We start from the raw sequence: 17,107 nt of genomic DNA, 5'->3' as shown, positions 1-17,107 counted from the left end.
ATCTCCTTTTCTTAACCTCTTGATCTTATTACTTCTCACAACTTTAAGGTTTGCCTTAAAATGTCATCTTGACCCAAAATCATGGTGACCCCTTCAAATATTTGTCTGTTTGGCTCAATGTCAAATTCTGACTCCACCTCTGAAGGAAGTCTTTTTGGTTAAATTTGCAATCTTTTATTGGTTAAATTTGTTGTTTAAACACAAGTTAGTGATGTTTTCCACAAAGTGCTGTTCAAATCCAAATTATTGTAGAAACAAATCTTTATTTTGCATGAACCTAAAACACAAAACACATTTAGTTTAATTAAAAAAGAGATATACGGACTTTACTACACAAGTAGCAAAAAAATTACAAAAACTAAATACATTATTTGATTCTCACATATCGATACAATCCAGATTGCTATTTGCATAAACAAGTCAATCTCTGAACAAAATTGCTCTTACAAAAGATATTTAAAATGATGTTTGCAATGTTTGTGAATAACAATTTTCAGAGTGAATGCAAAACATTTACTAGAGGACAAAGTATTAAGTTACAGAGCACAGAGCACATTCACATAAACTCAAACTAAATTAGCTACAATTTAACAGGTTAGATACAGATACTTGAAACACACTTTCATAGTCATATCCTGAGTACATAGTACATTTTCAGCTAGCCTATATATGGGTTTAAAAAGCAATACAAAATGCTGATGTCATTTGTTCCCATACGCCCAGAAATAGGCTAGTCTTTACAGTAACACAAATATAAAATGTTTCAAATTAGTACATTAGTTCAACCAGAGCTCGTTTGAAAGCACTTTCACGGAGGACTTCTCATTAAGAGTGAAAATATTGCACAGAAGCAATCATGTTTCTTCTGTTCCTAAAAGAATAAATCAATGATAGCATTTGAAAACTTGACATCACTTGACTTTGCTTCAAAAGCTAAGTTGTTACCAGACTGCTTTGGTAAGACGATCACTTAAATCACAAGCATGACAAGTAAATATTGACAGTAAAAGTTTATAAGCTATAATAGCTTTTGGACAGCATTATCTCCTTCTTAGATCTTTCTCATCAACATCATCCTCCCATCTTTGCCAATCTTTAGCAAAATAGTGCAATGGCATAATCAACAGATTTAACCCAATTTTATCAAATCAATCTGTTCAGAGATGTTATTAAAACTTTTGGAGTTGGTGGAACTTGAGCCTGGGCTTCTCAGTTCAGGGATAGGGAAACTGCCACTGTGCTACAAGTGGGCCCCCATAATAGTTAGAGTTAAACTTGCCGCTGTCAATGTATTGGAGAGAGTGCAGAAGGCATTTACCAGAATGGTTCCAGAGATGGAGATACATTGATGGGTTGGAACTGGTTTCTTTGAAGAGAAGGTGGAGGGGAGATTTGATGGAAATTTTCAAAGCCACAAGAAGTCTGAACAGAGTAGATTGGGAGGAAAAAAAAACTGCCCCTGTTTGGATGAAGATCAGATCCAAGGGCGCAATTCTGAAAATTTTGCAAATGAAGTCTAAAGTGAGGAAAGAAAAAAATTCTCACAGCATGTGGGACGTGTTCAGGAGACACTGCTAAAAGAGTGGTGGATGCAGGTTCAATTCAGCTATTCAATGATTATTTACTACATGCAAAGACTGTGGGGGAAATAAGAGATTGACATGAAGTCAAGCTAATCCAGCTAGCTTGCACATCCCTAGACACTATGGACAATTTAGCATGGCCAGTTCACCTAACCTGCAAATTTTTGGACGGTGGGAGGGAACAGGTGCTCCTGGAGGAAACCCACACAAACAAAGGGAGAATGTATAAACTCTGCAGTCACCAGGGAGTGGAATCAAACATGGATCCGTGGCATGGGAGGCACCACAGCTACCCACTTAGCCACCATGTTGCCCTATGATTCTGTCAGCTAATGGAATGATTTGGATTTTAAAATGTTATCTATCAGGCACAGCTTTATTAAAGCCATTGAGATTATTTTGCTTTTCATGCTTCGAGTGACAAGACTGTACTTTACATGCAGATGGAGTCATTATCCATTTGTAACAAAAAATATTTTGCATTAATGTCAAAAATTATGTTTGATAAGGAAACTTAATTCTTAAGAAGAACTTCAGCTTTTAAGTTTCTGTTCACAATGTTCAATGTAGTAAAAAGGATTTATATCATTTAGCAATTTAGCAGACAATGAAAGGGACACATTGTCTTTCTTCACTCAGTCTTGAAAGATAGAGAAATTCCTGGTCAAATTACAACTACTGAGTTGAGAAACTTTGGCTTTTGATGGTGACTTTTTGGAGGACTGCATTGTGAAGTCCCTGAAGACAGCATTTGTTCTCTGAAACAGTACAATGACTTGGTAAACAGTTCAATCAAGATTACAGTCTGGGAATGATTTCTGTTAAACTGCTATCATTACAACTAACAAAATTAAATCATTTAGATTCTCAAAAATTCAGAGTAAGAGGAGGCTGTAGAATGTGCAGCTTCAGAAGAGGTTTTTCAGAACTCTATTGCCACTCCTGTTGAGCTGGATTCCTGTGACATAGTGAATTCATTTTTAAATGCAAGTGTCACACATTTGTGGGCAGTGTTATTATAGGTAATATTTATCAATATTCCTTTTCTCGCCCCTCGGAAAACCAAAAAAATGCCACTGAATTTTAACTTGTGGACTACCTTATCTACAGGATGGGCAATGTGTGAATGCAAAGCCACATACATAAATCAATATTTTAATGGAATTTTCAAATTATTTAGGCAGGAACAAATTATCAAATCTTACCTACCTTTTTGACTATAGTATGAAGATTTACAGGAAAAAGGTCTGCACTTAATTGTATATGGTTCTGCCTTATTCTTCCTTTAAAATGATGGGCAGCCTGGATTTACAAATATTTGTACCTCCAATTTTTCAATTAGTACCATTGTTTTTCTCGTGACAGCCAATTAGTTGCAGTGACATCAGTTTGAGAAAAATCAATCCCCCTAACCTCACCTTGACTAAAATGTTGATCAGAACTTTCAACTGGATATGGTTCCAGGGAACAAAAGCCCTTCTCAGAAACACCACCCTCACTGCAACAATTGCTTTGGAAAATTAAAGATGAAGAACCATTTGTATTTCCTCTTGCACAATGCCTACATGACACAAGCATCTACTAAATCCAGTCAAGGAGTCTTTATACTTGAACATCAATAACACTAGAGACAATGGTGCAATATTTATATTGTTGAAAGAAGTTGGATTTGACAGTTGCAGTAGTAATTTTGATCCATTTATTATAAATGGATTGTGCACACATGTAGGTTAACACTTTACTGAACATTGTTCTGAAGACAAAGGCAGTAATTTAAGACTTAAAATACTTGACACTAGAATGCTCCTCTGGTGCCTCAATGGAAAAGCACTTATTACTGGTGCTCTTTGACACATATTAAGGAATATCCTAGGTTTGAATCTCAAAAACCATAGGGGATCAATAATTATTGCTCCTCAGGAGTAGGTAAAACATCACAATCTCTAACCTACTTACAGCCAACCAAAAATCAACTGGCACTGAAGCTTCAGGATCAATAGTAGAGACAAAACCTTCCATTTAAATGTAAATTTTAAATCAAAATGAAATTCGAGTCAACTTTGGTGGTTTGCAGACTTAGTCTAACATTTATTCTCCCCTCACTTAAATGAAAAGAGTTTAGTTAAAAGACCAATTATTCATGAAGTTAGTTTGAACTCAACTGTGAAGTGTCAAATTTAGCCTTGCAGTTTTCATTGCAAATATTACTTGAGGTCACTGTTTTGGCAGGTTTGGGGAAGGTAATCATATTGCATTGTCTTCATTTATCCAGTTGAAACCTGATTGTCTTTGTCACAAATGTGGAGATTGTTTGATGTCAGAAACTCCTGCATTTGGATTTGTCAGAGCACGATTTGTACTTCATGTGGTGGTGTCCAAATTAGCTTAGCATTTCCCCTCCTTGAAAGTGGCAGAAAAGTTGGCCAGAAGGGAAAACAGACAACTGCTTTATCACTTTAGATTGAGATGGACACAGGGCAAGTTCATCCAAAACACAATGTAATAGAAGTGATTCAAACAGTGTTATCACAAAGTGTATTTTATTGGTTTGTCAGATTGTTAGAATATTCTGTTCATAAAAGAATATCTCAAAATCCGAAATAACTGCGGATGCTGCAAATCAGAAACAAAAACAGAAGTTGCTGGAAAAGCTCAGCAGGTCTGACAGCATCTGTGAAGGCAAAAAAAAAACAAAAATCAGAGTTAATGTTTCAGGCTTGGTGACCGAATGGAGGAAGTTCTGAGGAAGGGTCACCGGACCTGAAACGTTATCTGTTTTTTTTTCCCTTGAAAGAATATCTCATGCTTTTTGGTTTGGAGCTGACTGTCACTTGCCGAGGACAGATTCTGTACCATTGGTCTTGGGGTCAGATGTTAGCATATCTCCAGGTTGTGTTTATCAATAGCTTTTTACAGCCTTGTTCTTCCACCTCTGGTTCATCTTAGCTGTTCCTGCAAGAGGGCTTCCTGGATGGCACCTGGCTTTTCTGGTTGAATGGTCTATGTTGAGATTCGTTGGATTGTGTATTGTATGCCTACTGGCACTTCTTTATCTAGATGTTCTTGTTGCATAGCATCAAGTTCAGAGATTACTTTTTATTCCTATCTTATTAAGACTTAATAGTTACATCCAGCTTCCTTTATTTAGACTGTATCATTTTGTTCCTGACAAGCCAAATCAGTGTTCAACACCTCTTAGGTAGAGAGAGTAACATATGTCTTTGACAACTTAAGTGATAATTTAGTCTGACATTCCAAAAAAGATCTGACGTGCACCCATGTAGTTTTCAGTTTATCAGCTCATTGGAAGATTGTGTCTGTGATGGTGAGGTTAAACTTGATATGCTTTGAGAGAAGAGGCTGGTTGTTGGCTTTACTCCACCGATGCTATGGGTCAGAGTAGTTCCCATGATTTTAAATGAGTGACTACATGGGCATTGAAATCGTTAAGGATAATCAGCCAGTCCTGGTGTGCTACTCCTCAGGTAACCCTGATTAGGTCATCTCAGGATTGCTTCTTTGATCATATTTGTTGCTGCACAGGCACCGATGGGTGTAACATACTGGTAAGACTTATTCAAAGTATCAAATCAGTTGTTGATGCCCTTGAGAAATGTGTTGTGCATACCTGCCAGTTTGGATTGAACGGCATAGCTGACACCTGACTGTCAAGGCCACTCCTTGAACTTGCCAATCCAGTTGAATGTGCGGTTGGAACCCACTTTCTCAAATGAGACTCCTCTGCTAACCTGATTTTGTTTACAGCAACTATATCAATATTGCTACTGGCTGTGAGCACTGTTCGACACTCTGATTTTATATTAATGTATGGCATTATTTTGACATTTTGTGAGCTGAAAGTTGCTTGACAATTCATTGTCCTTTGAAATTGCAGTCCAAACAAAAAAGAAAACTCAGTGAATGGCAACTAGCTAGAAGCAGTCATGGCAGGTCCTGTGGGGAAGCAAACTGTGCTTAGAGTTTATTTTTCATTTCTTCCCCTTCCCTATCTTGGAGAGCAGTGCCATACCGTAGAAAAGATCTCCTCTATCACCATAGTTGTTAATGGTTGTTTCAGAGGTAAAAAACCTTGCCCATGGTGTATATGTAACAGGGTAATGTTTGTGCACAGCCCTTTTGTGCTCTCATTCATGGCAGCTCATGCCGTACAGGTGCAAAATGAGCCACACAATCACACCAAAAGGAAAAAAATGCAGGCTTCAAATTTTGGAATTTTCCTTTCTCACACAGAAGCTTCTAAACAGCTGGAAAGCCTCTCTTACTATTTTTACATCATCTTTCAGGTTGTTGGCACTATCAGCCACCAAAGATTTTACAATTTGGATGACATCTGGGTATTTTTAAAAGTCAAGTTTTCGTTTCCCACATAATCTCCAAGCCAAAATCTACAAGGCCCACAAACATGGATGAAAGGGTCAAGAAGGAACAAGATGAAGTGTAGAGATGCTCTTTATCCACAAAGTCCTATATATGATCAGTGTCTCAAATAGCCTCTGTTAGTCAGAACACTGCTGCTTAGTTTCTCATGTGAGTCCATGTTTAAAATAGTTTGCAGAGACAGGAGGGTGAATTTCTGGCACATTAAAAGCAGACAATAACAGACATGGAGGTTCATCATCCCTAATCTAAGTGTCACCAAAATAATTCCAAATCTATGGCACCATAAGATTTTGGTTTTGCTGAGGTCCTATCCATGGATCTTGGGTCATCACCCATTAACAGAAACAAAGATAATTCCATGTTAATTAACACTCTACAACAGAAAATAACTGCATACCTTTAAACATCTGATACATTTCTTTCTTTATTCGGGAGCTGATCTTTAGTCGGTGTTTGAGAGTCACGAGAAGCAACTGCAAGAGGAAATTGGATAGAATACAAACTGAACTTTTTGCTTTGTCGGTAGTAAGTCATAACATGCACTGCATTATTTCAATTAACAATTATAGAATAAAGACACAACGACAAAATATTTCCAATTTGCCAACATGCATGCCTGGAGCACAATTTTAGTAGTAATAGATTTTGTTGTTCCTTCTGGCTGATGTAGTGGAACTCCTAGTTTTCTCACAAGAAGATGCTGGTTTATTCCCCTGGGTGCCCTCTCACTTTCTCCCTCCCACCCCTGTTAATATTCCTTATTTTGAGGGCTATCAATGCATGCTGTGTCAACCACCTCTCTGAATCCACGGGCAACTACTCATGATGCCAAGATCACTGTTGTTGCCTTGATCCTCTTCATCTTAGATTACCATTCATTCTAAAAAGCAAGAATCAGTCTCTCAAACAATACGCAGATAGTATGGTACATATGACATCAAATAAATCATTGATGATTGTTTAGTTGGACATAGAGACCTGTCATATGGTTTTCCTATGCTTGAAATTTAGAAACTTATTGTTGTAATAGCAGCTAATGAAATCTCACGATACACAGTAAATATTTAGAAAATTGAGTTTTAAAAAGGGACTCAATTTCCAACACAGTGACCATGGGTATTGGCAGGAGTTGAACATAGATCTTTCAGCAAGTGATATTTGCTACAACTGTGTAAACCAAATCAGATCACCACTGCACAAATTCACAACTTATTCCAAAATGTCCTCAATAGATAATAGGAAGCATGATGCTTCATCTCAAAGGGTCTTCCAGATATCAAAGCTGTTTTTGTTTACAGATCAGAAAATAGTTTGACTAATTTAAAGATTTATGAATCCATTCTCCAGCACAGATTTTGAGGCTTTTCATAAAAGTTAACATAATTTGTCTACAATTCATACAGCAGGCACAAACAGAAATGCTAAGAAAATCACCAATTAATAAATAAGTAAAGGATAATAGAAATACAGGGACAATTAAAAATTGTTCATTGGATCTGGGTATCACTACCGAGGTCAACGTTTATCACCCATCTCCAATTGCCCAGAGAGGCAGTTAAAGGTTAACCACAGGCTGCGGGTCTGGAATTATATGTAGGTTTGACAAGACAAGGTCTAGATGGCAGACTTCCTTCCCTAAAAGACATCAGTGACCCAGATCGGATTTTTACAACACTAGACAGTAGTTACATGGTCACCGTTAGACTAGCTTAACCGTCCAGATTTTTACTGAATTCAAATGACATCTGCCATTGCGAGGTTCTGAAATAATTGTGTAGAGGCCGGTATCCTGTCACCGAGTCACCGCTCACGTTTTATTCACATGTGCATAATGCATGGGTTCTGACCAGCCAGCTCACAGCCAGTCCCTAGAATGAGACTCTCAAACTCCTGTTTATATTGATCAGCCTGGGCTCCCTGATTGGGGTTATCACCTGGCTCAAAGATCTCATAGTCAAAACAAAAAACTGGCCCTGGTTCCAATTACTACAGGGTTGAACCTACATCCCCAGAACATTTGCCTGGGGTTGTGTAATACTAGCCAAGTTATACAACCACTAAGCCATCAGCTCCCCTTCAAGAGATGTACAGATTTAAAGTTACTTTAGTATTTAAAGATGTACACTTACACTTTCCACATCCAGAGATGCACAAGGATAACAAAGCATCTACTTGCTTTGTTTCCATCGCTTATTTTTCATGGAACTGGTTGCTAGTCCGAAGTCTGAGGCTATAGACTGAAAGGTATTATTTCTCAGCAGGCATGGCTGACCAGGAATATCTCCCATTCTTACCAGTTGCTTTGGGTATATTGGTAAGATTTCAAGGTTTACAAACAACTTCTTTTGGTCACATAATGCGCATGTCTGGAGAGTCTTGAAACAGGAGCTTCGGTTCAGAGGCAGGGATACTACATACCATGCAACAGGAGCTCCTGTAGTATGATAATATTTGCCCTTTATTATTGCAGCAGGCTGCCTATAATGCATTTGCGTGGAAAGGCATTTTTTTCTGTCAGCCCTGATCAGCTAAAAGCCAATGCAGAAACATGAGACACCAATAATTTACGTTACATCCAATCATTAGTTAGAACCAACATTTATTCCCTTGCACAAACAGGAATAAGTAGTCGTCATTTTTGTGGCAGTTCTGCATTTGTTGATTCTTAGTGGTAGAATATGCAGATAGGTTTGACCATTTGTAATACATTGTAGACAAAAGCAGATAAGAGGAGAATTTTGCCTGCTGCTCACTTCACATACCTGAACATCTCTTTCTCCAGGGAAATATGCCAAAACAAGTCAAACCAAAAGAGAGATTTGTCACAAACTTCAGCCTCAGAGCTAAATTCATTCAGTGTCTCTGCCACATTCATGATACAGTACGGATTTATACCACAATCATTCTGCTCCATTGGTAATGACTGAGCACTTTTTTTTAAAAAAAGCAACAAATTACTACCCATTGAATTGAATTAACTCTATTGTTACATATACTCAAATGATTGCAATGAAAAGTTTACAAGTTGCCACCTATGGCCACGTCTTAGGTATAAAAGGTGCCAAGGTACATATTCTTTATGACAAGTCCTTAGGAAAAAAAATTAGAAAAATACAGAAATAAAAAAGTCCAGCATTCTCCATCAGGGGCACGAAAGATTGTCAGGAATAGGCAGGAATTTACCCGAGAGATCTTTACCTGTGTTATTATTAATTATCCTTCAGAATAGTCAGTACAAACTCACCACCCAAATGGAAGATCCAATTGAGGAGTTTGAAATAACTTCACAAGAGCCAGTTTCCATGAGTCATGCCGGAGGCATCCTTCACTTACACGTGGAGAATTTTAGACACAGATCTGGCTTCCTCATAGCCAGCTCTCAGTGAATAGAACCTCTAACACTCCTGTTTTCATCTATTAGCCAGGGCTCCCAATTCGACCAAGTTGGGGAACTCATTCTATGAGGTCCACCTGGCTGACCTCATCACAATCACTACAGTGTTCAAAAACATAAACTGGTTCCCGATTAGGTAACAGTGGAGCAATATTTCCTCTGGCGGGGCAACTTCCAAAGACAAGGGCATTAAATCGATGATCCCTCTCTCCCATTTTAGGAGTTCTTGTGCTGTAGTAGGCAACATCCCTGCCTCTGGACTGGATGCAGAGATAGTAAGAACTGCAGATGCTGCAGTCGGAGATAAAACAGTGTAAAAATGGAGGAACACAGCAGGCCTGGTGGCATCAGAGGAGCAGGAAAGTTGACGTGTCAGGTTGTGACCCTTCCTCACTAATGGGGAGGAAGAAAGGAGGTGGGAAATAAATAGAGGGAGGAGGGGTGGGGCTGGGGAAGGTAGGTGCGATGGTGAAAGGTGAGTGTGGGTAGAGAGTGGTGGGGATTGGTCAGTGAGGTGGGAGGGGCGGATAAACAGGAGAGCAGATGGACATGTTGTGTCAGGTCAACGAGGTGGGGATGAGAGGGAGGGTTAGACATGAGATGAGGCCAGCAGTGGGAGGATTTTGAAACTGGTAAAATCCCAATGATGTGGATTTTACCAGTTTCAAAATCCCCCTCACACCTGGCCTCATCCCATGACAAACACTCCCTCTCATCCCCGCCTCCTTGACTTGACACAACCTGTCCATCCCCCCCTCCCACCTCACTGACCAATCCCCACCAGCACTCATCTTTCACCATCCCACCTACCTTCCCCAGCCCCACCCCCTCCTCTCTCTTTATTTCTGAGCTCCCTTTCCTCTCTACATTTCTGAAGAAGGGTCTTGACCTGAAATGCTGACTCTCCTGCTCCTCTGATGCTGCCTGGCCTGCTGTGTTCCTCCAGTTCTGCACAGTGTTATCTCTGGACTGGATGCATTGAGTTTGAGTACCAGGCCAGGGCTGTTGGCTACTGATGGTGAGTTTTGGCCAAACAGGTTGTTAGTGTGTAAATCATCCTGGTGTGCCTAACAACAGGCAACAGGCCTGGGTTAGTGTCCTGGAGATAGACAAAGCAAACCACTGCAGTGTTTCACTTGTAAGACCATTATTAATGAGCTTTGTAATATTACGTCACAAGTTATTTCAACCTGAATCCTACAGAATACACAGTAAAAGTCCAATGTTCCTCATATGGCATGTTTTGCTTTGACGTGCCTCAATATAATTTCATATTATGCACTCTATGGGTAAATGTGAAATATTGCAGATGCTGGAAAATGAAACCCTGTTCAGGGTAATGACCATTAGAGACAGATTCTCCAAATTGAAGCAGTCTGCTCAATGGCTTTGTTACTAAATTTTGCATGGACTATTACCCAAATACATTAAGTAATTTGGCAGAATTAGAAAGGAAACCAAGCCCATTTGAGTTCTCTCCCACTGCAGGGAGGTAATGTTATAGTCAGCCATATTGATCAATTATTGTGGATTTGGCAAAAATATTACCCAAAGATCAATAGCATAGATTTACTCCAGTTATTACCACTACAACAACAACTTTCATTTGTCCAACACCTTCAAAGCAGAAAATCCCAAAGCTCTTTACAAATTCCAGAAAAACCAGATGCTGAGCCAAAGGGAAAAAAAATGATTTGCAGGATTACCAAAAACAGCCATTTTGTTAAGGTTCAAAACACGTATTAAAAGGAAGACTGGGGTGAAGGGTAATTCAAGATTGGCTTACTGTGCTGAAGAATCATCAGACATGAACTTTATTTTTTTCTCCACTGATGCTACTAGACTGGCTGGAGATTCTCCAGCACTGATTTAATTTATTGTTAATTTTGTATGGTGTTTGTGAAGGATCGAATAAAATCAAGTGATAAGCAGCTTTGCATATTATAATATAGACACACTAAAACTCAAGATTTGTAAATGCTATATAAACCTCAATGTCAAGTATAATTTACATAAAGATCTACATTCCTCATTTGCAAATACAATCTAAACATGGAGAGTTCCTGAATTTAAACCAAATCACAAACATGCATTTGCCTGTTCCCCCTCGAGTTGTAGAAATTGAATGGTACGGAAGGACAGACTTGAGCCATATCACGAATATTAAGAGGAAAACAATGCCAGATCAAATAAAATGTTTTAGCTATTCATAAAATACTTTTTAAATCTTTAAATCTTTTTAAAAGAATGTCTTTGATACATTTCCACACCATTTACCTCAACAGGCTATTTACCTTCCACAGAAGCATGGCCATTCATTGTCTGGGCAGTTTGATGATTAACAACTGAGGTTACTCTTGATGATCCCTCCTCCGCAAAATCATTCTCTTCCTCAGAGTCAACCAGGGTAAAAACAGTAGAACCAGTTTGCCTAAGAAGAAACATGAAGATAACTTGTTTTGATCACAGTGTATTTGCAAGAGAAAACTGTTCTACCGTGAAGCAAATCAGTGTAACTATCCTGTATACAACAATACTACATGAAAATTGATTTTTAATCCTCTAGGATTTAATTGGGGGTGGGGGAGGGCAACATATCAGTTACATGCTAGCTTTATCAGCACTATCTCTGAATCCTTGTTCAAAGGCAAACATTTACACTACACCAGAATTACATAAAATATGCAGCAGTGCAAAAATGGGCAGAACTTTCCTTCCCACATGACTGTGAGCTTGGAGACAGAAAAGGCCTGGAAGAGAGCAAGGAGCTGCAAAGTGATGGCTACTGCATGCATATGCACCAATGACAGGCTTTGGGAAAGTGAGTAGACAGTCAAAATGTTTAAGCCTCCAATAATGGAGCGATTTTGCAAGTGCACCATCACTTTATAACTTCATATGCTTTCATGGAGAAGGGGCCTTTGAGAAGCTATTAGAGTTGGAGAATTCACATCTGCAAAAGCAAGCAGTGGCCACGAACGATCTCGTATGGAGCTGATATGATTTATCTAGAAGGGCCAATTCTTTGTTTTGCATAGCCTAATTTATATCCTCGGTTCTCATGGCAGGTCAAGGCCAAGTTATCTTCTTTATCCTCAGCAGCACCTTCCCTCCCAGTATGCTGCTGTGCGTTCTGAACTGTTGCCAACACTAAGATCAGAAGTGCCCTTCTTGATAAGACTGAGATGATAGGAATAGCCAATTTGGAGCTCCCACCCTGCGCAAGGAAGACTGTACATCAGTGTCATTGCTAACAAGTGGGGCTGGGGACTCCTTCAGGAACCAATAGTGAGGTTCCAAAGCTTAAATTAAAATCCATCCCAACGTGTCTTTTTGCACATACTGACTTTTGATCCTGTTCCCTTTCAAAAATTATGAGTCTTGTGGCCAACACAGCTTTCTTCATCCCAAGACTGTAATTGTTAATATTTCAATAATGAGAACCAGAAGAAACAGCCTCAAGCAAGCTCTTAGGATAAAGCAGTGAGTGGTCAATTGCTGCAGGAACAGAAAACAAAAAGATCTATGATTCATGTCACCGCTCAGGTTTCACAGAACAGGCTCCTGAAAACAGATTACAGTCGATTCATTACAATATGTTCCAGCAATGCAAATGGCTATAACGTGACTGACGAATAGGGGTACAATATTGCTAAAATGTGAACTTCTGCTGGCTATAATGCAATTCCATCGGTGCACAGATGAGTACGTGTCGATATCACATGATCATTTCACTGGCTTTATCCTTAGTGTGTGCAATGTTAGCGCCTAAGGAGTCTTCGCACCAGCATCACAAGATTGTTTTACAGGCTTTTTTGTGAAGCGCTGAGAGAGGTACAGTACTCCATGATTTTCATTTTTCTTTTGCAAATTCTGCTGCGTTAACCACAAAACTGTAATGACAAAGTGACAAGGATGTTAGCAAGAAGTGACCTGGTGATAAATTAGCAGCTGGGTGAACATTAATGAAAGGCTACAATGCTGGGAGAGAAGCTAGAAGTTATCAAGTGTTTTGAGTGTAATGAGAGAACATGTGAGATAGATCAGGAAACAGGAATAAATGAATCCACCTTACACACCATTAGAGTCAACACAGAAAAGATTAAAGCAAGCTATATTGCTGGAACAAGTCTGAGTGCTAGCAAATCTGTGAGGTCACACAAAAAGGAACTTGAGGAAATGAAGCGGCTTTCAAGTGTATTAATAGAAGGTCAGAGGAAAAAGCGATCCGAGATTACCTTTCTCACCACAAAAGAGAAAGTCTTATCCACTTATGAAGATCTAACAAAAAAAGCTGAAAATCCTGCAGATGTCCCTGCCTTTAGTGCTAGCAGTGGCTGGTTTGCTGGTCTTAAGAACCACTGTACTTTTCGGAATGTAGAGTTATGTGGTGAAGCTGCCAGTGCAGATGAGGAGCATATGATGGCATTTTCTCCCATAGTAAAAAAAATAATTGAAGGCAGCTACAACTTAGATCAAGTTTTCAATTTGGATGAGATAAGTTTATACTGGAAGCAAATGCCATCAATGACCTACATTTCTATGAATGAAGCACATGCTCCAGGCTCTAAGCTGGCAAACAATTGTATTGACTGTGCTGCTGGGTGCCAAAGCCTGTGGAGACTTAAAGCTGAAGCCTGTGGCGTAGCACTCTGCCAACCTGCAAGCCTTTAAGTTACCTTAAGTCTACTCTAGAGTCTACTTTAGGTCAAGCAAAAGAGGTTGCACGTCAGGGCAAAATTTTTCTGACCTTACTGTTGCTGTTTTGAAAGATGTGTTGAGAAAGTATTGTGGGGATAAAAAAAATATGGATTTCAGGACTTTCCTCATCCTGGATAGTGCGCCAATCCTCCCACCATTGGTGAGCTTTCTGAAAACATCAAAGTGCCATTTCTACCCCCAAACACAACTTCTCTCCTTCAACACCTGGACCAGGGTGTAATTGCAGCTTTTAAAGCTTATTATTTACTGTGCATAGTTAAGAGGCTGGTTGCAACGACTGAGGGGGATAAGGATAGTATTCTTCTATTTTGGAAAAGCTTTAACATCAAGAATGCAATTGGCATATTCGTAGAGGCCTAGGGTGATGTCAATGAGACTGCTTGTATGCAGTTTGGTGGAAGCTTTGTCCACAACTTTTTCAAGACTGTAAAACCTTTGATCCAGCAGAGGAGCTCCAAGAATTAAAGAACATTGTGTTGATCTTGCAAAGCAAGTTGGATTTGAAGTGGAGAGTGAGGATGTTGAAGAGTTGATTGAGTCCCAGTGTGAAGACCTCTCTACAGCTGATCTACAACAACTTGTCACTGACAGGGAAGTGGAAACTGGAGATGGAGTCGTAGTAGTCCACGATGCAGCATCACGAGAACTTTCCACTTCTGTTTTGTCTTCTGTCCTGAGGGAAATTGAGAAGCAATTGCAGCTCTTAGAGGATAATGATTACAATGCAGAACGCAGCAGGGTTGTAGTTTGTGGAGTAAGATCTTATTTGGCACCTTATGAACAGCTTCTTCATGAAAGAAGGTAAAGGGCAAAGCAGCAATAACCGCTTTTTAAGCCAACCCAAGAAACAGACAGAAGACTATGAAGCCCAGCCCCACCTTTAGTTTAAATATTTTTCACCCTAACCCCGCAACAACCACACCTGAAGGTGATGATGGTGCCTACCCTCTGCATTAACACAGCAACCTCAAAAGCTCCTCCCCCATCAAGTCATCCTAACATTGTTTTCCAAGGTAAGGTGTTAAATTTACTTTTATTTCATTACTAGATAAGAATTAAATATTTATTCAAACTGTGCTACCCTTTGTGTTAGACTCTGGAGTAATTTTTGGGTGATATTTTTGGTGGTCTTCCCTTAAGCTTTCTCTATAGGCCCGTTCTTTCGATAGCATGATGTTCTATAACGCGATGTTGCACATGAATGCAACTTATGTTTTTAGCAAAATTAACTGTACATGACATTCCATTATTTTTCTAACAATATTGACTTCTTCATTTACTATAAACAAATATGTAAATATAGGAAAAATATTGGATTCCTTTCTAAAAGGAAATAAAATTAAGCACCAACCTCAAACACATGAGGTCCATCTTCAGTCTCCCCCCAATGTCTCTATGGGCCTTTTGCTAAAGGAACCATACACTTACCAGCTCTTTTCTTGTTATTTTCATCTGCTTTGAATCATTTTATCAAAGAAAGGAAGAAATAGCAAAATTTTGTGTTCAAGTGCTCCCAGTGTAAGACTTTGTATAAGACTTTTTTTTACAAAGCTTTCTCCTGTCTTTTTTGGCCAGATAGTTAACCATCAAATACACATTGGTCTTGGCCTCACCCAGGACACTTACTTGAGCATAACTACAGTTTCTCATTCTAATGCATCCTTGAGAATCCATGCTGTGGTTTTACCAAAAACAACACATCTAAATCTGGCTTCAGCATTGCCTTGTGTAAATTCATAACCTCAGTGTCCTTGTATTATCATGTCTTGACATGTATATCTAAACAGTACATATGACTTTATTTTGCTGCACTTGCCAAAGATTGTAATTTCTCTTTCAGCTCTTCCGTATTTTTCAGCATTCTTTTGTCAACCACACCATTTCCAGTTGTTGCTCCCAAATCTATCATGTCTGCAATAAATTAGGTATACTGCTTGGTTGCTCATTTAGATAGCAAGTCTTTCCAAATATTTTTATTGGTCATAAACATGCACTTATATCTACAAATTTGAAAATGAAGGTTCCGGAGACCAAATCATATGCACTCTACACTCGATAATGTGAAGCTCTGTTTTTACACTAAGCTTTGTTACCCAGCAATTTAAGTTAAAGGGCATAAGCAAGTGGGAACTTAATGTGCCCAAAAATTTTGAGGGAACTACCAGAACAGAAGCCAGCGTGCCCATCTTATTGGTATTATAGCAGGAACCCATCACATCTTTTCTTGTAGCAATTCACTTGGATCTAGTTACTGTTTATATTAAACTTGAGAACGGAGCTTTCAGTTTGGGCTGGTGCTTGTGTCGGTGTTTGCTACAAGATTGCAAAACATCGTCTTGCTCCATGTTCAGCTGGTGCAAGTAGGATAAAACTTATTACATTTTATAGTATTCTTTGTTTTCATTCCGAACATCCCTTCTAAATTATCCTTTCCATTGCAAGCCATTATAAATTTAGAAATTAACATGAAGTAACTGTAGAATGTAGATATATTAAAATAGAAAATTGCTATTTTTTTCCCTGCCAGGACTGAAAAGGTAGCTTCAAATACACTTAGATTTTTCTTTCTATGTAGGAAATATTTATATGCCCATCAGTTCACAAGTTTCTTTCAGGAGAAAAGAATTACTCACCAAAAGTGTCTTCCTGAAAAATAAAAGAGAAAATAAAACTCATATGTTTAGTAGTAGTGATGCATAACTGTTAAGACCAAGTATCAGTACTTCATAGTATGGTTAAAAATATACCAAAAAAAAGTCAGTTTATGTAAGGTTAATAAACAACTTTTTAAAAGAAAGCTAATGCCTTACAGACCAAGGTGATGATGGCTAGTAATCCAGTGACACAGGCCAATGCTTTCTGAGGACATGGGTTGGAAACCCACATGGCAGATGATGGGATCTGAATTCAACTAATAGATCTGGTATTAAGAGCTAATCCAATAGTGACTAGTACTGATTATTGTAAAAAGACAACAAGAAGAACATTAGAACTAAGGGGCATAGCC

General features: G+C 38.8%; 1 protein-coding gene across 3 annotated transcripts in view; it reads right to left on the bottom strand.

Annotated features, from left to right (window-relative positions):
* Positions 1 to 231: 231 nt before the first annotated feature.
* vsig10 (V-set and immunoglobulin domain containing 10) overlaps positions 232 to 17,107 on the bottom strand; it is a 31,210-nt gene continuing 14,334 nt past the window's right edge. Inside the window, exons 6-9 of one of the 3 annotated variants that reach the window (XM_048555926.2) lie at positions 16,734 to 16,746; positions 11,673 to 11,809; positions 6,382 to 6,457; positions 232 to 871 (exon numbers count right to left, since the gene is read on the bottom strand). In XM_048555926.2, the coding sequence (XP_048411883.1) occupies positions 6,384 to 6,457; positions 11,673 to 11,809; positions 16,734 to 16,746 (224 nt within the window). In that variant the 3' untranslated portion in view covers positions 232 to 871; positions 6,382 to 6,383. Of the gene's footprint in view, positions 872 to 906; positions 2,342 to 2,426; positions 2,542 to 6,381; positions 6,458 to 11,672; positions 11,810 to 16,733; positions 16,747 to 17,107 lie in introns of those variants that run through there. The other 2 variants (XM_048555927.2, XM_048555928.2) reach the window with 2 other exon arrangements.

Source organism: Stegostoma tigrinum, chromosome 26, assembly GCF_030684315.1.
Source record: "Stegostoma tigrinum isolate sSteTig4 chromosome 26, sSteTig4.hap1, whole genome shotgun sequence".
Classification (NCBI taxonomy): domain Eukaryota; kingdom Metazoa; phylum Chordata; class Chondrichthyes; order Orectolobiformes; family Stegostomatidae; genus Stegostoma; species Stegostoma tigrinum.
Note: the sequence above shows the minus strand (reverse complement) of the source record. Positions and strands in the feature narration are given on the sequence as shown.